The sequence below is a fragment of the Aricia agestis genome, chromosome 14, assembly GCF_905147365.1.
Source record: "Aricia agestis chromosome 14, ilAriAges1.1, whole genome shotgun sequence".
Lineage (NCBI taxonomy): Eukaryota > Metazoa > Arthropoda > Insecta > Lepidoptera > Lycaenidae > Aricia > Aricia agestis.
The window spans coordinates 12,182,431-12,202,687 of NC_056419.1; the positions used below are offsets into that span (position 1 = coordinate 12,182,431).

The following is a 20,257-nucleotide window of genomic DNA, read 5'->3' on the forward strand; positions in this document are numbered from 1 at the left end:
AAGTGCCTATTTTTTTGCGATATATCGAGACCGATATTGATATTTTTTCAAATATCGATGTATCGATATATCGATATTTTCTTTCAATTTCGACATCCCTATAATACGACACTTTGACAGTTTATGTACCTCGGAGAACCGGAACATAAAATGGCTGATCGGCCACAGTATTTTGATTTGGTAGAGACCATTATGCCGATTCCACTTATAAAAGTCAATGGAACGCACAAACTATAACATTGAATTGACATAATCCGACCAAACGACGTAGGTCCGTCAACTGCCTAGGATTTAGGAATCAATTTCCTCGATGGTATAATTTAACGTGAAGAATGGTTTTATACACATTCTTAAATTAAATACATACGCTTGTGATATGACACTATATTACAAATCGCAATAATAATTATATGTGTATTTATATAAGCTCTTGTAAACAAAGTCTACTGCAGACTGCAGTTATAACGAAGGCCGTTCTATCTTTTGTTTGTTTTTTTTTATCTAGAAAAGAAAGGATTTTATCGTAGTCCGTGGAACGATAATGCCGTCCTTATAGGTATATAAGTACAATACAAATTAATTATAAATTGAAAATCAATAAATAAATCAGCCTCATTTCAAACATCGAGATACTTGGGTGCCATTACCATTGCAGCGTCCAGAACTACGCGCGAGTCCGTTGCGAATGTACGTATTTGATTGGAGCCTGATAACTTCGAGTCCATGTTAGCGTAAAAAAGCGCCTAAAACGCGGTATCTGGATGCAATTGTAATTGAAACGCGCGTATGGACTTTGCGCGTAAAACGCCTCATCTAGACAGGCACTTACTACTGTTATCTGAGGACCGAAAACGAAATAAATAAATTGTAACTGATTTTATCAGATGTTGTGGTCCGGTAACTCCTATTACTTTCTTCTGAATTTATAGGTGTACTCCAATAATAATTAAAAGTGTAATTGCTGTTTAAATAAGGCATGTATTTAAATCAATATCTTTATATTCTCTTTTCTCGATCAAAATATTTAAAAGTTTCACCAAAAATACTGACTTGCACACTAATTATGCACCCTAAATAATGCGAATTCAGCATACTATTTAAAGTTATTTGCAAAACTGTTTTACTGAACGAATAACTATTATTAAAATTGTATATCTAACAATTCTTTAGTTCAACAAACATACTACAACTTTTTAAAGGAAAACCATCACCTATATTACTTTTAGGAACATCATTTATTCTAAATAAAACCCAATTTAAGCTGTTATGTTCATTTAATTAAGAACACATAAAAATCATCAAGTGCTAACTTAACATGGACTAAACTTTGGCACAGTGAATGGTAACTCAGTTTATAAACAATCGGCTAAGAGCGAGTCGGATTCGCGCACAAAGGGTTCCTTACCGACATATTGCAAAATAATTAAGCCTCCGGCTTAGGAATTGCACTCTAGGGGTTGACAAGCTACTAAAGAAAAAAAAAGAAAAAACAACGCTATGCGGGGCTCCTATTTCTGGGTGGTTCACAAAAAAATAACCACGATGGCTAAGGCAGGAGCTACGCTACGCTGCGCTCCCGCCTTAGCCATCTAACCTAACCCAATCAAGTCGTACTGGGCCAACATTGCTATTAATTATTTAAGAATCATTAATAAATTTATTAACCCATACAATTACAATACAGTAGAAAATTTTGATAATTTTTCTTAATTTTTATCAAGAAACCTTGAATTATATAGTTTTGGAATGATAAAATCTTTCACCATATCTCATCATAATTACCAAAAATCTTTGTACAGAAATAGATCAAGATATATCTATGGTCGCTAAAGAGTAAAGAGCGAGCGCAAAGGAGTGAGTGCGGCGTTAGATGAGGAGGCCCCAACATGTTTTTCAGTAAAACAGAGAAACAAAAAGAAAATAAAGTAAGGCTAAAAATATTTTAGTTGCACGAATTGTCAATTTGTAGACTTGTTTTGATAATAAAAATTGATTTTGTTGTGGTGCACCTTTCGATATAATTTCAGAAATTCCGTTGTAAGATTGTCCAATTTAGAGTGCAAGTTAGTATTTTTGATAAACAATTTAAATTTTAGTTTTACAAATAATATATCCGATGTATGAACCATATTTTTGGTGTGAATTCGGTTATAAAGGTCGTCTTGTTTTGTATGATGTTTAAGTTTTTTTTGAAGGACATGTTCAGTTAATCAATTGTTTTTTTCGATCAGCATTAGTTTTTCTGGTATGCTTTCAGTTAATTAGCGGAGTTAAGGTAGTGTGCTGCAAAATTATTCTGATGTGCATTTAATAATATCCCTTTAAATAATTATAGTTTAAGTAAATATTAATCTTAATTTTAATCATCAAATGACTTGCAGATTCGCAAAAAGGCTATAATTATAAACTTTAAACTAATAATTAAAAACTACAAATTTTAAAACTTGCACGACATCATTCATGTACTTATTGTGTTGCAAAATAATTATTACTAGCAGCATGATATTTGCGGTCACTGTAAATAATGACAGGTCTGTAAATTACACATATCGCCCGTAAAAGTAAGCAAACAGAAACTGGCATGGCAATCTGCTTTGACCTTGGCCGATTTAATTTGTTTGTATTATTTCTGCTCTTTGCATACAGAAAACTTTTTGAACAAATAAAACATGCCCATGAAGATATTGCTCGTTTCTAAAATAATATTTTTACACGTTCGTCCCTCCATTCTTTTTTCATAATCATAACTGAATAATGCTTTTTTCATTTTACCAAGCTTTAAATTTCAACGATGAAGAAGTTAGTAGCTACACTTCCAAAATAAAAATATTCACAAGACATAATATTCGCTAGCCATTATTGATGTCTGCGGAACCCATTGCCAAAACCATCGCGCACTTGCCACTTTTTAATAAACTTTGAGGGTAGATAATAGGGGATGTAAATTCTCATATCAATAAATTGAAAAACCGTTTTGGGTACCGAATACTGTAAATAAGTTCGATTCTTTTGGTCAGTCTCGCTCCGTATGAATTATTAATTTTGATCTTAAACAAAAAAAAATCATTTATATTGTATCTCTTCAGTGTAAGGCGTGATACGTATTATTTAAATATTTTATTTACATTGAGGTGTTTATGAATTGAAACGGATTATAGTATGCAGTAGTGGTCCAAATTCCCACCACTAACGAGACCCATATTGACTTATTATCCATTAAATATAGAATAACTTTTAGTATGAGACAAAATAAAAATAAGCTGTGACCATAATATTTTTTTGAGTGAGAATACTTATATTTATATTCAACTATTTCAAAGAAAACCTAATAGGGAATGCCAAGCGGCATGACTTAACGTAGATTAAGTAGTTAAAAAATGCAATGAATCATATAAAAAATATATTTTATGGAATAAAATGGTAGAAAATTTTATTATTCCGTCATAAGTCATAACTTTTTAATGACAGGATATTTTTGGTTGCGGTCCAGTTATAATGATTCAGTATTTAGCAGACCAGCGGGGCTAAAATGGTGGCTTAGTTGAATCATACAATGAATAATTTACGATTCATTTTTAAACTTCTCTTAACGTGCAATTCATTTAATGATTCGTACTAAGCAATTCATTTGTTTGACATTTTTCTATGAAAAGTCGTAAAAATGGTCCAATAAATCCGAATTGCTTTTCTGTCAAATAGCAGAATTATCAAATGTTACTATAAACGTCATCTTTGATCTTAGAACTATTCTCATGTCGTAATACATTATAGGGACCGTGCAGAAACTATAGAGGGCGTCGTAATTCGACAGCAGCGACACGGTGCGAGTAAAAGTAGCAACTTGTGAGTGACTTTGGCTTTGCATTCTCTTTGACCCCGGCTAGTTTATAAGTGTTTTTTTTTTTATGTTTTAGACTATAAAATGATTTAAATTATTAAAGATAGGACTCTACCCGTAAACAAAGATCGATAGCGTGAATAAAAATGTATAAAGCTTATCTAGTTAAGTAAGAAAATATCTGAAAAAGTAATTAGTAGCATAGGAAGTAAAAACTTGTTTTAAATTGCAATAAAATAATGAAGATGCAAAAAATACTTATGATTACAGAAAATGTTTGTGGATTAATAAAATATAACAAGTTCACTAAAATAAATGCTTTTATTTCATCAACATTCTGCGATTCGATCGATTCCATCATCACTACTTTCTTCTGTCACAATTTTTAACTAATTTCAGTCTGGACCTCATCAGTGAAAACACCATTTACGTATCTTTATATAACACACAAAGACTGCACTATTAATGTTTTTCCTACTTGAAGAATCATCCTTTTGAGAACCAACACTTTGACGAGATGGTTCAAGTTCAACACTATTAATCTTTCGATCGTGGATTCTTGGAAATCTATTGTTATTCTATTGTGTCTCGCTCACCGGTGAGCTTATGGGGCTTGATGGGTTATGGAGTACTATTATATTATATTCTATGCCTCAGTGACGAATTCCTGGCAGGACTTCTCCAAATTATCCTTACTTTTGATGCAACTTGTTGCATTCTAGTTGATGTCTTTGTTATCTTTAATTTTTTAAGTTTTTTTGATTTTATTCTCCAGGAAAAATTGTAGGTATATTATATGCCGGGTGTACAGGATTTTCCGATCTTGGCCAATTAAATGAGCGGTGCTTATGTATGTAAAATTCTTCCATCTAGGAAGCCAGTTTGGATGTTTACTGAAACAAACAACGGTTGTAGGTTAGGTTCATATTGTGTTTATCAAAATGGATTTACGGTTATAATCTACAAAATTCTGTGTTTTTACGAGTCTACACATAACATTCATGGAACTTTTTAAATACTTACGTATGTTTTTACCGGCTTTTATCCATTTCTTTCGTTTTTAACAAGCCATGGCATGTGAATACTTTTGGCAGGAAAATAGTAAAATTTTACATCTTTCGATTTGCCTTTATTTTTCTTGTATGTATTAGAACATCCGGGAATACAACAAAGCATTTCAATATAATAGATACTCAAATTTCTCAAGAAATCCTTTAATTTTCCGTAGCTTTACTTGAGCTTGACAATAAAATTTTCGTAAAAGTTTCGGCTATTCGTCACTAGTGGCAGTGTCATCGCTCTGCACGGTCCCTATAGAAATTGTTTAACTAAAGAAATTTAAAATTACAAAGTCGCTTTCAAAACTTTGAAGTTTGTATCCAAACAAGACTAAAGTAAAAAATGTTTTTAGCATATAGCATGGCTTCATAACGTTATCGATTACTAGAAAAATTACCGTTACGTACCGTTATTTTTATAAGGGTAGCTTAACGATATTTTTAACGATATTTAGTAGGTGGGCATTTTCAAAAAAACGTGTATCCTTGCAAAAATATGTCTATATTTTTTAAGGTCATTTATTTACCTTTATTTGAATGTCATATACAAGGAAAAATATTGAACTAATGGAATAAGTTAAAAAGAACGCTAAAAACGTTATATTATTCTGATATTATTGAAACAAAATCGAATTTTCGACGAAACAGATTCCGTTGTGCGACTAAATGTAAAATATAATTTAATACAAAAAAATACAGCAATAAATGGATTTCTTCGTTTATTTAATCTAGTGAAATGCATATTTAATTGTTTATTAAAAAAATATAGATAATTTCAAGGATCAACAAGTGTAGCAATTATTTTTAATCCATAGTGACCTACCCACTAGGTTATTTTTAATTTTTTTACATGAGTGAGTAATATTTAACATATTTAAAGAAGTTTTTATAACACAAAAACCTTTTATTTAAACATTTTTATTGTTGCACTACTTATAAAAGTAAAAAATTCTTTGATTTCATAGATTTAACTTCATTAATTAGAGGGACGAACATCTCATAATCATAAAGATGTGTTCACATGTCTACGAATTCCTAAGTTATTAATGACATCGGATTATATGCACGATCAAAGTGCCGAAATATCCATGCAAATATGCACGAAAAATGGTCGAAATATGCACAAAATTTTTATAATTTCATAATATCCAGGATTTTTAATTTCTTGAAATAAAGACTTTTTATTTATTTATTATACGCCAATAATAATTTTCTACCAACATTTTCCGATTGCAATTTTAATGCCCACGGAAGTTAAACTACCGAAATATGCACTATCAACGAAAAATTGCCAAAATATGCACTATCGCCTAAAAAGTGCCATTATATGCATTTGCATATGCAAGTATGCAAATGCATATAATCTGATGTCTAGTTATTATAAATCTGCAAATATCAATGACACAAAATGATTTTCAACTTTACTGATAGAAAAGTAGTGGAAATAAAATCAATTATTTAAAAAAATAAAACTTTTAGGTACTTAAATTTTAAATAGTAAGTATATTTGTTATTATTAAGGAAAGGCGACGCCTTGATAATTTGGTTGTAGCGATATCGGTTTTTCTCAGCAATGACTAAAGCTAAGAAATTAAAGTTCATTGTCAGTATTCATCATGTCTTTGTCTTTGATTTACCCATAGCATAACACGATTGGTCAACTTTTATAACACAGAATAATCAATCAAAAAGACCTGTGTAAAAAAGGGATTCCTATTTTTCCAACAGAGAAGATTTAAGCTTCCAAAATGTATACATGGATTGGTTCAAGCATACACTTTAATTTGACCATAGCTTATATGAAATGTATTTATGGTTTTAAATTACGCGACAAAAACTATTTTGTCGCTTACGCCCTTTCCATTTTTTGCTGTTCCATTGCTTGTTTTCTGTGAGAGGCCGGGCCGGCCTTTCATAGAAAACTAGCAATCTAAAACATATCCAAAACGGTTTTTTACTTTAACGCGGCGTCACCTTAACATAACATAAGTAATAAAAAATATATTAATTGTAAGTTAATCGTACCAGTTTAAAAATCTCCAATTTTCTTTATAAAATCTGTGAATAAAAAAATAATTTATTTAAAATGTGAACTAAGCCTTATGCTTTCCGCCTGTTGTGACTTGTCCGTTCCATTATATGTAACCATACGAAAAGTCACAAATCGGAAGTCACGTAATATTACTTTCTTTTACTTTTAAAATGTTTGTAAATAACTGATAATAGTAATCACAATTTCATTTTTTATACTAAATACTAAGCTAATTTTGCAACGTGTCAACAGTAAAAACAGTTGGAGAAAGTATAATAATGCTTACAAAATATGGTCACTTATCTGAACAAATAAACCGTTCCTGAAGAACCGTCCAACCTGCGTCCGCGTCTTGTAGCAGATTTTTAACTACTAAATTCAAATTGGAGTTTCTCAATGTACAATGAAATATAGTGCTTTCATTTAGTGCCGAAAATATTTTTGTAGTATGTTTATATTTTTGTAGTATGCTTATAAAACTAAAAAAAAACGGTCACTAAACAGAACATTCCGGTCGGGTTGTTTTTTCATGATTATAATTTTAATTAATTTGTAGTTAAATTATGTTAGATTTTTCAATAACAAGACATTCCATTGATACATTAAGTATTTAGGAATCTAACATATTATGTTTTTTAAGTAACTTACTTTAAGAAAAAAAATAGTTATTAAAGATTTTGTTACAACTTCTGGGAAGGGGACAGGTGAATTTAATAGTTTTCGGTACTTAAAAACCCTTATAAATCTTATACTAAATAAAATTTTATACAAACGTGAATGTATTTTAATAAAAGAAAACTTGTTTTTTCTCCTACATTAAAATTACAAAATGTTAGTATGTAATTTTTTACAAATAATCTGTAGCGAAGTCAAGGGACAAGGTAAAAACCAGGGGTACACATTTTTTTGAAAATGCCCAGGTAACATATCATAAAACTTCGAGCACCAAAGTTTTTTTGGAAAATGTGTGCTTACCTACTTTTTAGGGTTCCGTAGTCAACAAGTCCTTATAGTTTCGGTCTGTCAGGCCGTCTGTCTGTCTGTATTAAATTTTACTGTGCCACGAACACGGACACGTCCGGCCATGCCTACATTTGAAACTATTCTTACGTCTTAAAGGATTCCTGACAAAAAAACTCGACAAGGCCATAAGTTCACACCCTAAATTATCACTTAGTTTTGTTACACCATGTAGATCACTACTACGACTATAACAAAAAGTGTCGTTAGGTACTACTTTCCGTCTTAATTTTTTCTGTCTAGCCCCCTTTCGCAACGCGCGATAAGGAACTTCATTCCAAAAAATGTGGACACACAAATGCTTAACGGCGAACTATTCTCTTGTTCCAGCTCCGACCGACCCTGCTCATCAGCTTGAACTTCTCTCGTGAGGAGGTGTTATCTGGTGCCATCGCACCGGCCACCTCCAGCGAGCTGCTCGACCGCATCTTGGGAAGCGACTGTCCCAACGACAAGGAGAGGGTCGCGTGCGTGCAGAACGCCATGCAGTGCTACGTGAAGGCGCAGGCTGTGTCGGATAAGGTGAGACTGACTGGTTGGTCGACTAGTTGACCGATCAATCGGTTGTTTGATTCTGGAGGTTTTGAACTGTAATTTATATAACAGCGTTGTTGAATGCGTTTTGTCGTTATCCTATTAAAACTTGTACTTGCTAATCGGAAATAAATTGCTTTTCAGCAACGGGACAATAATCTTGTAAAATACCGTACTACTGAATAATTTTTAGTATAATTTTAAATTTATAATTTTTATTTTCAAAAAGTATTGTTGCCCGATTGGCTAATAATCGGGATACAAACTTATAGTTATAACTCAGTCCGAATAGCAAGCTTGACCGAGCACTACGAATAAAACGGTGATACCGTTTCTTCATGCATGTGTGAGTCATGAATATGCTATTGCGGGCCAGTCGACCATTCATGTATGACGCGAAGTAGCATAGTCTTATGCATTTGTGTGTGTAAACGTGTAAACTGTAAACTAAGGCATCTACAAAGGCCGTGCCGTTTTTCTTTTTATCTCAAAATCTATATCCGAATCAAGAGTGACATCTCGTTGACCGTACGTGAAACTTCCGATCATGAATAATTACAAGTTGAGTCAGCGAAAGCTAGACTTTCGTCATTTTATAAAAACTGAAAGTTTTTCCTGTATATGACAAAGGTAAGGGCGACCAACAACTATGGAGTTTCGGTCGCGGCTATTTAGGAGCTGATCCAGTTCTGAAGGTCGCTGGATCTTACTTAATTCCCATTCCTTTCGTCGATCGTCCTGAGATGTCGCCTTTTTTTGGTTCTTATAAACTAAGAAGATGTAGGTATTTACTGGCCACGTTACGCCAGTGTGCCGCGGCGCACCTTTTGCGGAAAATTGTGCTATGGCACACAGCTAGCGATCGCTTCGCGATAATATCGCTACTGCATCGCTACAAAAAGTCGGGGTGTTCTAGGGCCCTAACTCCTAAGTGACATGGAGTTACAACTGTTTTTGTGTTGCAGTCAATAGCGGATTGCGTGGAGTCGCTGGTTGGTACCTACCTGGTGAGCGGCGGAATCGAGTCTGCCGTGGCTGTGCTGGAGTGGCTGAACGTTCTGCCCAAAGAGGTAGGCTTAATAAACGAGCAGATGGAATGTGTGCTTTTATAATTGTGTAGGCAAATATCAAATCCCGGTATATCTTGACGACCTCCGTGGCTCAATGGTTAGAGTATGTGGCAACATTAAATATATATATATATATATATATATATATATATATATATATATATATATATATATATATATATATATATATATATATATATATATATATATATATATATATATATATATATATATTATTAAATATATTTCTGTTGTCTGGTACCTGTGACAGAAGTCCTTCGTCCATAGATATCCATAGATATAATTGTCTTGTTTTTAGCACAACTTTATGCAGTACCTACACAAGAAAGTTCCCACTCTGACGTCACTTGGCCAAGTATCCGTGGAAGATGTCGAGAGAATACTCAACCACGGACGAGGGGATGTCGAGAAGATACTGGGGTACAAATTCAACGACCCCCTGTATCTATTGGAGGTAAGCACCGATGGGGGGGGGGGGGGGCTAGTTAGTACTGTTTTTAAATCAAAATAGAATGCAAAATCGGGTTATTCGTTTGGAAAGTAGTATGTCACAGACAGGCACGATGTTATACACAGAAAAAAAAACTATGTAATTCTTAGGTAAGACTAATAGGTACGTGTATGGCAATAAAGTAAATCAACATAATATGTACTTATTAAAAAGTAGGCACTATATTGCTGGTACAGTATTTGTTTTTAAAAGTCTATTCTTTCTTTTGTTGCTACGTCGCTTATCCAGCGGATATATAAGTAATAAAGGAAAATATTATTATTATAATAAACTAGATGTCCCTTATAAACCTTCCCTGGACTTTCGCGATTAATTTGAGACTAAAATCAGCAAAATCGATACAGCCATTCTCGAGTTATAGCGAGACTAACAAAATAAGAATTTATTTTTATTTATATAAAGGGATTTCCATTCAATTTACATTGAGAAATAAAGCATAGTATTATTTATTATCTACTCGTGACACACAATGAAATTGCTGAATAAGCATGATGACAACTTTTTTATTTCATATCAATATAATTATTATTGTAGTGTTCATCATGATAAGAAATAATCGGCCAAGAGCGAGTCGGACTCGCGCACGAAGGGTTCCGTACCGTTATAGAGAAAAAATAGGCCAAAAATTATGTTCTTTGTATAGAAGCCCCCTTAATTATTATTTTTTATTTAAATATTATTATTAGTTATTAAAGAACACATATATTTAGGGCCTGTGTAAACATTTCAAGTGCCTACCTTTTATAATTATTGATTACGAGCAAAAAAGGCCAAAAAATCATGTTTGTTGTTATGTATGGGATTAAATTAAATATTGATATTATTTTGTTTTTAGTATTTGTTGTTATAGCGGCAACAGATATACACAATCTGTGAAAATTTCAGAAGTCTAGCTATAGCTGTTTTTGAGATACAGACTGGCGGCAGACAGACAGACAGACAGACAGACAGACAGACAGACAGACAGACGGACAGACAACGAAGTCTTAGTATTAGGGTCCCGTTTTTACCCTTTTTTTATGAAATAAGGGGGCAAACAAGCAAACGGGTCATCTGATGGAAAGCAACTTCCGTCGCCCATGGACACTCGCAGCACCAGAAGAGCCGCAAGTGCGTTGCCGGCCTTTTAAGAGGGAATAAGGTAATAGGGGAGGGTAGGGATGGGAAGCGAAGGGAATAGGGGAGGGTAGGGTAGGGGATTGGGCCTCCGGTAAACTCACTCACTCGGCGAAACACAGCGCAAGCGCTGTTTCACGCCGGTTTTCTGTGAGAACGTGGTATTTCTCCGGTCGAGTCGGCCCATTCGTGCCGAAGTATGGCTCTCCCACGTATATATTATAACCCTAATTACTCCCAAAAACTATAAAATATTGATGTTTCCTAATGCTATATTTTCTAAGCGATTTGTTACAAAATCTAAATATATAAAACTCAAAGGTGACTAACGGACATGGTGATCTATCAACGCACAGCCCAAACCATTGGATCGATCGGGCTGAAATTTGGCATGCAGGTAGATGTTATGACGTAGGCATCTGCTAAGAAAGGATTTTGGTCAATTCTACCCCCAAGGGGTGAAAATAGGGGATGAAAGTTTGTATATAATAATACTTTTTAACGCGAGCGAAGCCGCGGGCAAAAGCTCGTATTAATATAAAATTATAAATATTAACTGTGAAATAGGAGTATAAAATTATTGTTACGAAAACATTTGAAAAATGTCAGATGCATGAAACGGAACTTATGCCAATAGAGATTGACTCTGTTGAATCGATATCAAATCGATAAAAGAGGGCGGCCACCTTAAATCGCCGGCACCACTGAAATGTCAGTACGAAATCGATAATTTCGATTGCAAGTCCTTTACGAAGTGATTCGATATTTTTAAATTATCGATTATTTCTTGTTAGGTAATTGACCTACTATTGTCAATTATAATGTGTCACGCATGTCATCATAAAACGCACAAACTATAACTCCTAACTATGTGGCGAATTCATACGTTGCCAAGAACACAATAAAATATAAGGTAAGGAGAAGAATATAAGATAAGGATAAGCCGTCATAACAACAGAAGTAACAACAATGAAATATTTATGGAATGTGTGTCAGTGAGAACGCGCCTTTATCAATTGTGCTAATCAATGTGAAATGTCGTTACTTATTATGTGAACAAAATGGGGGAAAATTGAGCAAGTTTTTAGTGAGAATTGGGTTCCGTGGTCACTAACGTGCTAAATTATTTCGTTACAATTATGGTTTTAGCGCATCAAACTTGTAAGGCTTCTTAGTTCTTACAGACGAAGCGTCGACGAGAGCCTTTCGTCTGTAAGAAAAATAAGCAGTTATGGCTGGTTTACACGTATTCAGTAGATAAGTATTTAACTAAATTTATTGCATGTAAACACATAATTTAGTAGCAAGTAGTAAGTTAAAATTTAGTTAAGTACTAAACAAGGAAATTAGAATTTTGACTATTTTCTGTAAGGTTGGCAGGCGGGGCTTGTCACTTGACACATTTCCGGTAGGCACTTCAAATTAAGTTAAAATTTAGTTACTACTTATCTACTTAAATACGTGTAAACCAGCACTTAGGCTATTGCTTAAGTAGTGGCCGTTAATAAAGCCATTATAGTTTAAGTTTTAAAGGAGAATGACCAAAAATGTATGGAGTTTGGTCCGAATGTCCACCACTAACGAGACCTAATAATATATATGTAAACTTTTCTACTAAATACTGAATCATTAAAACCAGACCACAATAAAAAATATCCTTTCAGTGAAAAGTTATGGCTGAATGAAAAGTGTTTTTTTACGTTTTTTTATGAAAAATATTGTTGATGTAATAAAAATAAGTTTTCACTGAAATAGATAAATACTTTAATATCAATATTTTGACTAAAAAAAAATATATGGTCATAACATGTATGGTCATGTAGTAAAAATAGGTATTATTTTTTATATAAGTAAACTTATAAAGATAATTTTACTAACATAATTTATGATAATAAGCCTTTACTAACAAATGACTTTGAACTTGATTTAATAAACTATTTCAATTTCAATAGCATAACTTTTCACTGACAGCTTATTTTTATTTTGTCTCATACTGAAAGTTACTCTATATTTAATGGATAATAATAAGTCAACAATGGGTTACTGGTAGACATTTAGACTACTTTAGTTTATTCTCCTTTACTTTATCGCAAAAAAATGTTTCCAAATAAAAATCTGCCTTCAAAACCATATTTTTATAACTATTTACAGGCCCTATCCCACGCGTCGTACATAAGGAACCGCTACACGCGGTCGTACGAGCGTCTCGAGTTCCTCGGCGACGCGATTCTCGACTTCCTCATAACGTCGCATATATATGAAATATCCCGCGACCTCAACCCCGGCGAGCTGACTGACCTCAGGTCGGCGCTCGTCAACAACGTAACCTTCGCCTCGTACGTCGTCAAACTGGGCCTGCACAAGTGAGTTAATGTGTCATGACGTCGCACATATACGAGATATCCCGCGACCTCAACCCCGGCGAGCTGACTGACCTCAGGTCGGCGCTCGTCAACAACGTAACCTTCGCCTCGTACGTCGTCAAACTGGGCCTGCACAAGTGAGTTAATGTGTCATGACGTCGCACATATACGAGATATCCCGCGACCTCAACCCCGGCGAGCTGACTGACCTCAGGTCGGCGCTCGTCAACAACGTAACCTTCGCCTCGTACGTCGTCAAACTGGGCCTGCATAAGTGAGTTAATGTGTCATGACGTCGCACATATACGAGATATCCCGCGACCTCAACCCCGGCGAGCTGACTGACCTCAGGTCGGCGCTCGTCAACAACGTAACCTTCGCCTCGTACGTCGTCAAACTGGGCCTGCACAAGTGAGTTAATGTGTCATGACATCGCACATATACGAGATATCCCGTGACCTCAACCCCGGCGAGCTGACTGACCTCAGGTCGGCGCTCGTCAACAACGTGACCTTCGCCTCGTACGTCGTCAAACTGGGCCTGCACAAGTGAGTTAATGTGTTATAACGTCGCACATATACGAGATATCTGCCTAATACACAAAATCATCAATACTTCTGCAATTTTAGGGCACCAAAAATTATTGGCGTTAGAATAGAATATGTGCTGTCAAAAACTTCGACTATTCAAAGGTTTCAGTCATATTGTGCAATATTTGCGGTCAAATGCATGTCTCTTTCAGTCTGTTAAACTGATAAGTCTGCATACCGTTTCTGTATTCGAGTATTTTTTTAATGACGTGATTGTTCTTTTCCCAGATATCTATGCAGCCAACTCAACCCGGCCCTGGAGAACTCCATCATGAATTTCGTGGAGCATCAAGAGCAGAGGAACCACGAGATCATAGAGGACGTACTGTACTTGATCGCCGAGGCGGATTGCAACATCGCCGAGTACGTTGAAGTGCCTAAGGTATGATTTTATATTTTACTAGTTGTCCCGGCAAACGTTATTTTGCCATATAAATTATTTGTAGTTGTAATGTAGTTCTTTGTAAAGAATATTATTTTATTGAAGTGACTAAATAAGTATGGCACCATGGCAACGTCCATCGCTATCCCATCACAGAAACAATGGTCGCCGTCAGTCTCGAGTTGTAATAATTTACTATTATTTATTCAGCAAATGCACTTATATAAAAAGTAGATGTTCGATTCTCAACCCTAGCCGATATGCTCGCTAAGATTCACGAAAATCAGTCGAGCCGTTTCAGAGGATTTGACCCACGCACCCCGTGACACGAGAATTTTATATATTAGACTAGGTGACGCCCGCAACCCCGCTGCGCCATTCGCGTCGAAACCGTACATTTTTCCGGGATAAAAATTATCCTATGTCCTTTTCCGGAACTCAAAGTATCTCCATATTAAACAGCAAAATGGGTTCAGTGGTTTGGGCCTGAAGAGGTACCAGACAGACAGATACGCTTTTGCATAATACATTTATCAGGGCGAACGAAGCGAGCCCTAGTATATCCCACAACCTCTACATTTTGTGGTACACTACTGGAAATCTATCACGCCTATTGATTTGTGCTTTAACATAGTAATTTTTATTTATATGTAGACTAGCTGTTGCCTGCGACTTCGTCCGCGTGGACTTTAGTTTAGGAAGATCGCAGACGGCACACTTTTTGTGTGATCGAGTCTGCGGCGCCTTCCTCGATAAATGTGCTATCTAACACTGAAATATTTTTTCGATAAAAGTTTATTGTGCGGGAACCGTACATTTTCCGGGAGAAAATTAGTATTCCTTGTCCTTTCCCGAGACTCAAACTATCTCCATACCAAATTCCATCTATTTTGATTGAATAGTTTACGCGCAAATCATAAAAGTATATTGTGCAGTAACCGTACATTTTTCGGGACTCAAAGTATCTTTAAATACCAAATTTCAGCAAAATGCATCCAGCCGTTTACGTGTGATGTCGTGACCACGCGAAATATAACGTTCCGCGCAGCTTCGCCCACGTAAATTAGATATTTCACACACAAATTAGTCCACAAAAAATAGCCTACGATCCTTCACGTGGTCTACTCCTTATCTGTGCCAAATAACAGAAACATTGCTCCAGTAGTTCATCAGTAGATAAGCCCTTTCAAATAATTTCTCCCGTTTTTTCCACATTTTCCTCTATTTCATTGCTCCTATCAATCTTAGCATGATAAAATATAGCCTGGGCTATCTAACACTGAAAGAATTTTTCAAATCGGACCAGTAGTTCCTGAGATTAGCGCGTTCAAACAAACAAACAAACTCTCCCCAATTATAATATTAGTATAGATAAAATATAGCATATAGCCTTCCTCAATAAATGGGCTATCTAACACTGAAATAATTTTTCAAATCGGACCAGTAGTTCCTGAGATTAGCGCGTTCAAACAAACAAACAAACTCTTCCCAATTATAATATTATATAGATTATAATATTAGTATAGATGTGTAATTATCATTAGTCAGTCAAGGTATGACGACGCGAGCCCTCACAAAGCTCGTCATTAGCTAGTAATACTAGTATGGATGTTAATTCCCAGGTGCTAAGCGACATATTCGAGTCGCTAGTCGGCGCGATATACCTCGACAGCGGCGGCGACCTGCTCGCGGTGTGGGGCGTCATACACCGCGTCATGCACCGCGAGATCGACGCCTTCAAGCGGTGCATACCCAAACAGCCGGTCAGGGTGCTGCACGAGAATATGCACGCGTGCGCCAAGTTCGGGTAAGTGTCTAAAGCGGACCCTAGACGGTAATGCTGCATGACATTCGTTTACGTGACAATATTCATTGTTGCATGACATGTCGATCACGAAACGATGCGGGCATGTCATGCATGTATTGCAGGGCGGAAAATTAAACAAATTGTCAATCAATGTACCATCGAGGAAGTTGATTCCTATGCAATTGAAAGACCAACGTTATTTGGTCGAATATGTCAATTCAATGTTAATTGTGATCTGTCAGCTGGGTTTGACGTAACGCAACCAAACTACTTAGGTCCCCGATTTGCATAGGAATCAACTTCTCTGACAGTACAATAAGTAGTTTGCATGTCATTCGCATTAATCATTACAATAAACCATCATGCATGCATGACAGCATGCATTACCGTCTAGGGTCCGCTTTAACCGTAGCTACCTAGAGTCTAGACCGTAGTGCTCAGGTCGGCCATAGACGGACCGCATTTTGCAGTCGAAACCCGAAATGCGGTCGCCGCACGTCGATCTGCAGTTTCCATACTAAATTCATATCCGCAATACACGGACCGCTCGAGCAGTTCTTGACCTGTAGCCTATATCTATCTTAAATGATTTTACAATGCTCGTTTTTCTTAAAATACAAATTCAAGCTGTGTATATGATCTTTTTGTCCATTATATTTAATTTATTCATTTTGTCCTTGTCTTTGCGATTTTCACTCTACATACATATTATGTTAGTTTTACTTCTACAAGTCTATTATTATACTATTTATTTTATTTTCAGTGACCCGAAAGTCAGCAGCTCTGAGATACCAAAGGTGATGGTGCCTGTGACATTCAGCAAAGATGGCCGCCAACACACCGTGTACGGCGTCGGCAACAACAAGCAGCAGGCCAAACGGGCGGCCGCCAAGTTGGCCCTCAAGCTGCTATCCTAACGTGGCGTGTAAGTCGCCGCCAAGTTGGCACTCAATTTGCTGTCCTAATGTGGCGTATTTATTGTTGTACTGACCCGGCAAACGTTGTTTACCTCACACGTAGATTCGGGTTTAAAAAAATATCGATGCTGCCACATTCGCGGATAATCGTGGAGACAGACAGACACACTTTCGCATTTATACTAATACTCCTTGCGCGAAATTCCTCACAATTCTTCCCACAACATTCCTTTCATAATATTTCGATTTCGCGCGCGGAATATACTTTTATAAGCTAGGAGATAACCGCCGTACTCGAGAGACATTTAAGTACTATTAACCTTCAATTTAATGAAGAGTTTGACCACAGAAATGGATATAGTTAGAACTGCCATGTGTATGTACTTCGCGTTCCCAAACGTTGTACAATGTAAAAATTTCGAAAGTCTGCGCTCCACCGTTAGCGGAATCGGACGTCAATCGGAATTCTAAAAATGTCTAATTGTGCCGTATTGGGCTGTGGAAATTCGACTAGAAACGTTGGTCTAAATAGTGGATACGTTTCTTTTCATCGGTAAGTAATTTTATTATTAAATCATGTGTCCTTTATTTTAAAATCAATTATTTAATGTTAATCGTGGGTGGTTGTAGTTTTTACCATGAAATCTACGTAACTGCGTGTGTACCGCATGATTCATAATACATTGCCGCTTTAGTTAGAAAATTATAGAGCCCGTTCTGTTTGTCCGCTATTGAGCGCGCAATGGAAATAAAACAATCGATACTTTCACTCATCGCTTAGTTTCGAGGTACAGTCAATATTCTCATTTTTCTGTCAAATGAAGCAAATAGTGTTGTACATATTCTCGATTCTAATTAAATGATTTTCGAAACAGACATGAAACAGAGGAATGATAATGTTCGCTTTGGGATATTTTGTGACTCGGTAATTATATTTTATGTAATATGTATTTATGTTCATGTTTAATGATTTAATTTAGAATAATATAATATATTACTAGCTGTCCTGGCAAGCACGTATGTTTAGATTTATCATTCCTCTGTATATTAACTCGAATAATAATCGATAAAAAAATCGATATACTTACCTATTAAAGTGGCAAAAGAGGCGATGCCTTCGAATCGATTCCGCGCGTACGGGTATTCCCATCACTAAAGCGCTCTTGTCACAGTAGGTATGAAAAAAGTGACACGCTCGTGTTCATACAAATTGGAGCGACATGGCGGTTCTAACTAAATCCATTTCTGTGAGTTTGACAGATAATGTATGGGGCTTATGCCAAAATTTTAAATTAATTACAATTAAGTAATTAATGTTCCACTCTGAGTACGGCAGTAAGAGTTCTTCGAATAATCGATACCAAGGAACGTTACTTATGTCAAAAAATGGTTTTACAACAAAACTACCGCGGTAGCGTGGATAATCAAAGTCCCTTTCGTTAAAAACGATGACGAAATTCGTTATCAAAATGTATAGGACTAGACATTAGTCTTCGCAAGCGAAATGTCATTTAGCGATGACGTATGTCAAACCGCATACATTTTGATAACGAATTTTGTCATCATATTTAAAGAAAGATACTTTGTCTAGGGCCTCAGTTCATTATTTTAGTAGGACATATGCTGCGCTAGTTGTTGCCAATTATGGACTTTGGCGATCCCTCATCCCACTCTCAATGAAACATACAAGATGTTGGTGTAAACACTATTATCCTTGAAACCATCAAATGAGCCCGTCAAAATGAACAACTTTTTCTATGAGAACAATGCTGGGAACTCAAAAAAATCCTTCTTCATACCCATACAAATTGCCGATCCGGGCATCCGTATGGGTATGAAAATGGCATTTTTATAGAAAATGTTGTTCATTTTGACGGGCTCATTAATTGATGGTTTCAAGGATAACGGTGTTTACACTAACACACTGAGTTATAACACATGTATACTGAGAGATTGTAAGTGTTTCGTTGCCATTGATATATTTTTGCAAATAAAAGAAACTATCAAAATGGTGGATTAATGAGTAAGTACGTCACCGTATTTATTATTCGAAGAGTTACGTAGTAAAATATACTTATCACTTTTATTTATCGTATACTAGTAAGATTTATTATTATTATTCAACATTTAGACTGATATTATTTTTAAGATGAGAAATATTTGTTCCTTTTTGTTTGCATGCACGGTTAGATTTTCCGTTTAGTTACTCTTTAGACATAAAGTAGCATTTCTTATTTCTAGATATTGCGTATGCCAAAATATTATAGTCTAGATTTTTATGAATTTTGAACTTTTGTAAAAACTGACTAAAATTATTTTTTATACTTACTTACCGAAATTTAATAAGGTCTCAAAAAATATATTAATTTTAAATCCGTCGATATCAATGATGAAAAACTCAAAGCAGATATGTTACTACCGCGCGCGTTGTGAAGATTCAAATACGGCCCAATTGGGCCGTCTGTTGTTTAGTCTGCATCGAGCGCAATCACGAACGTGCCGCGTCTTGTCTTACCTAAATAAATTGAAAAAGACGTCGTGCGTGTTTCGAAAATGTACCTTGATTGCAATAAATACCTCGATTATTTACATTTTCAATTATTTTTGAACAATCTGGAAAAAATCGAATTTTCGTCATAGCTCAGACGAAGAAAGAGACAGCGATACGATTCGACGATTAAAAATAGAACTGTCTCTTTTATGTAAATGGTTTTTCATATCTTTTGTTTCACTTATCCGTCAAATTTGTCAATGTTTGCAATTTTGAATTTGAAAATTGTTCGGAAGAGATTTAAGCCGGAAAATATTATGGACGTAACATATCTGTTTATGTAGAATATCATTGGTCGGTATTAATAGTTTTTAAGGCAAAAATTATATCAAATAATATGATTAAGTATATAAATTATAAGTTGCATGTGAATCATTGCTTTTGATTTGAAAAGTATTTATATTCTATTTTATGTGATGCATTTTTTTTATCTTTTTAAGAATTTGA

At 35.3% G+C, this 20,257-nt stretch overlaps 1 protein-coding gene across 3 annotated transcripts in view; it reads left to right on the top strand.

The window, feature by feature from the left end:
- The window catches only part of LOC121733842 (endoribonuclease Dicer), a 61,760-nt gene extending 44,222 nt beyond the window's left edge, over positions 1–17,538 (top strand). For all 3 annotated transcript variants that reach the window (XM_042124220.1, XM_042124219.1, XM_042124221.1), the window contains 7 exons: positions 8,279–8,470; positions 9,448–9,552; positions 9,872–10,027; positions 13,352–13,563; positions 14,382–14,535; positions 16,158–16,342; positions 17,106–17,538. In XM_042124220.1, coding sequence (XP_041980154.1) covers positions 8,279–8,470; positions 9,448–9,552; positions 9,872–10,027; positions 13,352–13,563; positions 14,382–14,535; positions 16,158–16,342; positions 17,106–17,259 — 1,158 coding nt within the window. In that variant the 3' untranslated portion in view covers positions 17,260–17,538. The remainder of the gene's footprint in view (positions 1–8,278; positions 8,471–9,447; positions 9,553–9,871; positions 10,028–13,351; positions 13,564–14,381; positions 14,536–16,157; positions 16,343–17,105) is intronic.
- The last annotated feature ends 2,719 nt before the right edge of the window (positions 17,539–20,257 follow it).